Raw genomic sequence first — 6,601 nt, forward strand, 5'->3', positions numbered from 1 at the left:
GGTCCCTCCATCAATCATATTACTTCCAGATGTGTCCGTGTCTGTTTCTCAAGAATTTAAACAACATCTCTGAAGTGCCTAAGTTGCTAGAAAGTCCTGAGATGGTCCCAATGTACTATTTATTTCACCACGCTGTGATTATAAGACATGTTTGCCCTCAATCGTGTCATGTCTCAGTCTGAAGTCAGGAGATTCAATCAATCTGAATAGCCTGAATATAAATATTTGAAAATCAGAGGCAATGTCTGGGCTATGCACAAATGATCTTACATTGTTAGAATATTTGAGTAAATTGTGCTCTGTCCCAGGCAACTTTGAGAATCAGCATAATAACTTTAATCAACTGGTATCTAAACTTTCCACTCCTTTAGTGTTCTTCCCCTTATATTACCCTCTCTTTTATGTATCCCACTTCTCTTGTACAAGTGTTTGATTCGTTGGCTGGCTGTGCATGCTAATGAGATGGGACAGAGATGGTTTTTAAAAGCTGCTGCTCAACAACATATTGGGATAGACGGCAAGCAGCGTGAAGTCCGAATGACGTTTCTGAACTGAGCTCTCTAGACCTACGGAGTTCGTGAAAACTCAAGAGTATTCGGAAGAATAGAAATCAAACGTTGTTCCTCTCGTCATCTCCTCAAATTAAAGGGCGAATACCAATATATTGTCGATTGACTGAGATTTAGTTGGGGTAACCAGCCGGGAGGTCCGAATTTGAGGTTCCTTATCAGCAGACGAGATGCATCGTTGTACAACAGCAGCGTTGCTTTTGTTAGTTATTGCCTTATATTCCATCCACACAGAAGGTAAATATAAATTTATATTTGAGTAATGTAAAACTTATGTGAAGGAGCCAGACCCTATTGAAACTTATCGGAAATAGTATGTGTTCAGCCGTTAAACATGTGCATCTGATGGTAATGAGTCAACAAAAAAAATGTTGTGCAGCCGGATTGCTCCTGTACGTTTTACCTTTTGGCAACAGTATAGGCTATTGTTGTTCATAGCAGTTATATTAGTGTTTTTGTTTTGTACAATTGTGGCTTTGTTCGTTTATTGCGTTAACCACTCAGCCACAGTCTGAAGCCAGGCTACGTTGTATAAATGTTGTCTTTTGAAAGGTTTTACATTTCACCAAATTCATGATGGTTGCTAACCGGCGTTGCTCTTTATCTGATTTGTTTGGTTTGCGTGGTTGATGAGAATTGTAATGCCCGGTGTTGACGAATTGGAGATGACTTTTGATGAGGAAGCCTTGAAGATGTGGGTCACACGTTTCAAAGTAGGCACGAGCCTGCTACAGCGGTTCACCTGACCACCTGCATGCGTGTTAAACAGTCTCAGTGGCGGTGGGAATCCACGCCTTGATTTAGTGGAGACAATAATATAGTTTAATGTTTTACAATACAGTTGGTCGGTTCACGTGGTTGATGAGAATTGTAATGCCCGGTGTTGAGGAATTGGAGATGACTTTTGATGAGGAAGCCTTGAAGATGTGGGTCACACGTTTCAAAGTAAGCACGAGCCTGCTACAGCGTTTCACCATGACCACCTGCATGCGTGTTAAACAGTCTGTGGCGGTGGGAATCCACAAGCCTTTATTTACAGTGGAGACAATAGTTTAATGTTTTACAATACAGTTACTGAGTCCTATTCAATCGTTCTCGTTCTCTTTGTTCGTTTTTCATACAGGTTAAGAACTACACCTGACAATCTGTGTGAAGTCGAAAATCATAACTGATCAGTTATTCTCATTAGAAAATATAGATCTACTGATTGTTAAAAACGTTCAGACCAACGTGTTCATTTGACCTCAATTTTATTGTAACATGTCTGTTTTATTTATTTTACAGCCTACAAGTGCAGGTGCACAAGAAAAGGGCCAAAGATTCGCTACAAGGATGTGCAAAAGCTGGAGATCAAACCCAAACATCCTTTCTGCCAAGAGAAGATGATATTGTGAGTCATTTCTGTGAATCATTTCTATACTGCTCTATCTCTCTCCCTACAATGCTTTTGTCTGCTTGTCACAGATGTCAGTCACTCCTTGTGCTATTCAGTTTGTTTACCAAATGCACAAACTTTTATAAATATTCATTCTAATTTTCTAATCTCATACTATATAAAGCAGCTGATTGACCTATTCATATATTTATATGGAATCTGATAACTGATATTTTGAGAACCTATTAGCTTAAAGGTGTTACACTTAGTATTTTTTTTAAAATTTGAATACTGTATATCTGGTGCTAATAGTGGAATGATAGTGTTTCACAGTATTACTTACCCGTCAGTGTTGTGATTGGCTGTGATATTCGCCTATTGATTTCTCCTGCCGGACTTTGTGGCTGTTGTCTTGTGGAAATCGCTGTGTCATTTCGTGGTAGCAAAAAATCTACACGTTTCGCTCCAGTTTGTGAGAAAACAAGCACAGAATAGTGTAGGGAATCATTGTGCCATCTAAATCGCTGTGAAATATTATTTTCGATAACAAAAAAGTACTGTTTTTACATCTGTTTGAAGCCGGTAGACCAAAATGAAAGTTTTATTTTTTGTCCACCTGCTTCAAACAGCTGTAAAAAAACTATTTATTGTTATTAAAAATATATTTCACTGCGATTTAGATGGTACAATGATTCCCTACACTATTCAGTGCTTGTTGTCTCTCACAAACTGAAATTGAGCGAACAGTGTAGAATTTTTGCAATCAGGAAATTTGTGAATTCCACCAGATGACACAGCCACAAAGTCAGAACAGCTTTCCCAGTTTGATAACAGATGCTGCTCCGGTGGGAGAAATCAATAGGCATCCAATATGGACTTTACCTCTTCAGATATGAGTGACTTTCTAACTCTTTTTGAGGGTTCCAAATGGAATTGAATTGCCCTATACTATTGCTTTCTCTTTCCATAATAGATGCTGATCTCACGTTTTAGTCATCTTCAGTGGAAGTGGTGCTTACTTTTTGTAAAAAAAAATCGCATACTCTTTCGCCATCTGTAGTTCACTTGAGGTATTGCATAGATGTGTTCCCATGAACAGAAAAACCAAAACCATGAATTCAAATGTTTTTCTGTCATGCTGTCATGGATTACAGTACATTGCTCTTGATTTTATCAAAAGGCCTTAGGGTCCATCCAACAAAGATTTGTTGGCTCCTTGGACCATTAAACTGATATTTATTGCTGGGTCTTATATCCTGGGGCCAATGTGATACATTTTAGTTGAACACCAAACAGTTAAAGCTGGTCTATTTGCATAAAATAGTGGCTGCTGGCCACTGACCTAAGTGAAAAATGAGACTCAGCGGGCTCCGGAAACAGTGCCCCTTCTCTCCTTTGTTGGCTGGCATGGCTCACGTCTCAGAATTTAACATTCTGCGGAGCCACCTCCACTGTCACAGCAGTGCCTCCAACTCCGACCAAGAGTTAGAAATTAACCAAATTATCCAAGGCCTCTGTTGGCTGGGCAGGTGAATAATTAATTAAGAAGCAGAAAAACTATAAGAGATTGCTTTGAGAAGCCCCTGCAGAGCTCTGGGCACAACACACAGCACATGTCACGGCTGGCTCAAAAATGCCATACAGACGGTCTCTCCAACTGCTGTTCTGAATGTCAATGGGTTCATCTAGCCAGGCTCAGAGATCATGTATACCCAGTGCTGTTTTTAAAGCCTGTTTATGCAGTAATGTGGATTAGCTGTTTTCTCTTACGCTCTCTCCTTTTGTTTGTCAGTGTCACCATGGAGAACGTGGCGCGCTTCAAAGGTCAGGAGTACTGTCTGCACCCCAAACTGCAGAGTACCAAAAACCTGGTCAAGTGGTTCCGGATCTGGAAGGATAAGCATAGGTGAGAGGTCATCCCACTCCATGATTTGAATGGCCCCCACCAAAGGGCAATACCGTCTCTATTTCGATGTAATTTCTATCCTATAGCTGAAATTCTTGTTTGGGTTCCACCTCCGAAGAATGATGCAGGCTGTTAATACATATTCACGAATTGGGGGTGGGAATGTTGTGGTGATTTCCACATGGAGTGGAGAAATAACAATAAGTAACTGACAGCTGTCAGTGTAGCTAGCTAACATGCTAACCTTATCTACCTAGCTAATGATATCTGTTGCTACAGCATATTCAAAATATTAGCCAGCTGGCTAGGCTATGGTTGGTTCTGGAGCTGGATTTGTCATAAGCATTTAGGTAAAACTTCACCACAGATGGGTAGGGAAAACCAGTATCTTTGACTTCGCCATCTATTATCTCCAAGTGTTGGTGTTTTCCATAAATTGTAGCTGCGAATCTGCCATAGAAATACAAAGAATAAGATGAAGCTCCGGTAATATGGATAGCCTAACTATTGAACAGTTTGGACTAGAGGCCAGGGTGACAGCTAAGGCACATTTATTGTAGTGATTTTCACAACAACAAAAAACTATGCCATTAATGTCTAGCTACTTAAAAAAAAATGTGTGTGTAATCATCAATTTGGGCACCAGGTATGTCCATGTAGCTTCTCCCGCTATGGAAAGTATGGTTATAGGAATCTATATAGCTAAGTAATCATGTACTGTATATTTGGCTGTATTTAACATTTCCCCTTCTCTCTTAGCAGGGTGTATGAATCTTAAACCATGGATTATGTGCACAAAGGGAACAAGTGGGGAAAAAAACGCCATTAAGACTGTTTTTATGAAGTACAAGACATAATCTCCGAGCAATCAGTACTTCGTCTTGGAATGAGATTTATCACGCATAAAAGATTTCTAGTTTGCTGGTGCCGTTTTAGTTGGCCATCAGGCTAATTATTGTTACTCACTTAAGTCATTTCAACTGTAATAATGGTAGTATTTCTCCAATGCCAACGTTCAAGGCTGTTTACCAGTGGAATAGGATACTGGAGGAAATGCTGTGAGAAAGGTCCTTGATGAATCTGGCCCGTGTTGTTTTTTGGATAGGAGATGTTTGCCCTTGAACCTTCTGTTTGTTCCAAGGACTATTGTATGTCGATGTCTTGTAACATAATGGGGTCATGGGATTCTTGTTATTGTATACTGCTACTTCTGTATCTTGGTGTGCTTCCAGAAGTGTTAAACACAGCATACTGTATACATGTGTAGGGAATGTGATGAAGGGAATTATTAATTACTCAGACCAAGACCAAGCACCCAAATGTATGTCATTTAATTTTGTAAATTTGAGTCCATTCAAAGAGAAGAGAAATTGGACACAAGAAAAACACGCCTAGGTCAATGTGTAGTCATTTTAGATTTCATTGGTGCCATGCCATTCCCATATGCAATCATTAAGTTGTAGTTTATTATGAGCAGTATATAAAGTCAAACTGTTAATTTAGATCTTGTAAGACATATATTTTCTGTACCTGGTATGAACAATTGTAAACAGCAATGGTATTATAAGTTTCCCGTTTACTCTCATTTGTATCCCTGTCCTGATGTTTTCTTATGGTGTATTCTACAAAGACTGGAGTTTATCAACATGTTTAATTTTTAGAAGAAAGTCTTCATCATTACCTATGGAAAAGAAACCTTTTTAAGAAATATCTCATTGTAACCCTCGTAAGAATCAAGACATTCAATCATGAAATTGTTTCATCATAAGTGGTTAATTATAGAGCATGTTCATGATATTATCCAACACTTTTTGAATGATGACCTTTGAAAAGGTGTGATTGTTTTGTAAGCTATTGATATACGTTGCTACAATGACAGTTGAATTTTTATTTCACCAAACAGAATGCTCAATATACATTTTCTTCAAAGAATGTGCATTCCTCTTGTTTAATATATACATACAAATGTTGTATTCTTCTGTGAGAATTCTTCCAAGACTTTCTAGTGTAATTTATTGTATTACTGAGTTACTGTTTTGCTATTTAAATGTTCATTAGGTAACAAATGTTAAGTATCTGTGTTTGGACTGACTCACCAAGCACACATTCAAAATATTCCAAGGAGTGTGAATCAACAAGCACAGCAATAAAAAACACTGTCTGAAAACAGCCCTTTCATTGTTTCCTTGATATTTTATCTTAATTGCTAAATCAACATTTTCACTCCACACATCTGAGCTTTCAGACAGCCTAAATATAAAAATATCAGTCCATATGTTATCCCTAGAAGGCGCTATGTGCTCCGCAATGAACTGGAATGGGATTAGCGTTCTTCTAGCAGCAGGATATTATGCTGGCAACTCAATCGTGGATAATTTTTTTCAAAATAAGTCACCATGCAAAAAATGTTTACACTCTAGTACAGCACTGCTGTTTTTCACAGCATTGTAACCACCTTTGAAAAATGAAATGGATAATTTGTATTATTTATACCAGTATTTGTTTTGAAAGTTTACACAAATACTGGTATGTTAAGCTATTGTCAAATCAAATTTTATTGGGTCACTTACACATGGTTAGCAGATGTTAATGTGAGTGTTGCAAAATGCTTGTGCTTCTCGTTCCGACAGTGCAGTAATATCTAACAAGTTAATATAACAATTCCACAATCACGACCTAATACACACAAATCTAAGTAAAGGGATAGAATAAGAATATGTACATATAAATATATGGATGAGCGATGACTGA

At 38.2% G+C, this 6,601-nt stretch overlaps 1 protein-coding gene across 2 annotated transcripts; it reads left to right on the forward strand.

The window, feature by feature from the left end:
• The first annotated feature begins 513 nt into the window (after nucleotides 1–513).
• LOC120048220 (C-X-C motif chemokine 14-like) lies at nucleotides 514–6,013 on the forward strand. Of its 2 annotated transcripts, none has more exons than XM_038994007.1 (4): nucleotides 514–806; nucleotides 1,854–1,959; nucleotides 3,737–3,850; nucleotides 4,610–6,013. In XM_038994007.1, exons 1-4 carry the CDS (start codon nucleotides 740–742, stop codon nucleotides 4,626–4,628), a joined length of 306 nt encoding a protein of 101 aa, XP_038849935.1. In that variant the 5' UTR covers nucleotides 514–739; the 3' UTR covers nucleotides 4,629–6,013. The 2 variants fall into 2 exon arrangements, with proteins under 2 accessions (XP_038849935.1, XP_038849936.1); XM_038994008.1 differs by having other exon boundaries at nucleotides 4,613–6,013.
• Nucleotides 6,014–6,601: the final 588 nt, after the last annotated feature.

Source organism: Salvelinus namaycush, chromosome 5, assembly GCF_016432855.1.
Source record: "Salvelinus namaycush isolate Seneca chromosome 5, SaNama_1.0, whole genome shotgun sequence".
Lineage (NCBI taxonomy): Eukaryota > Metazoa > Chordata > Actinopteri > Salmoniformes > Salmonidae > Salvelinus > Salvelinus namaycush.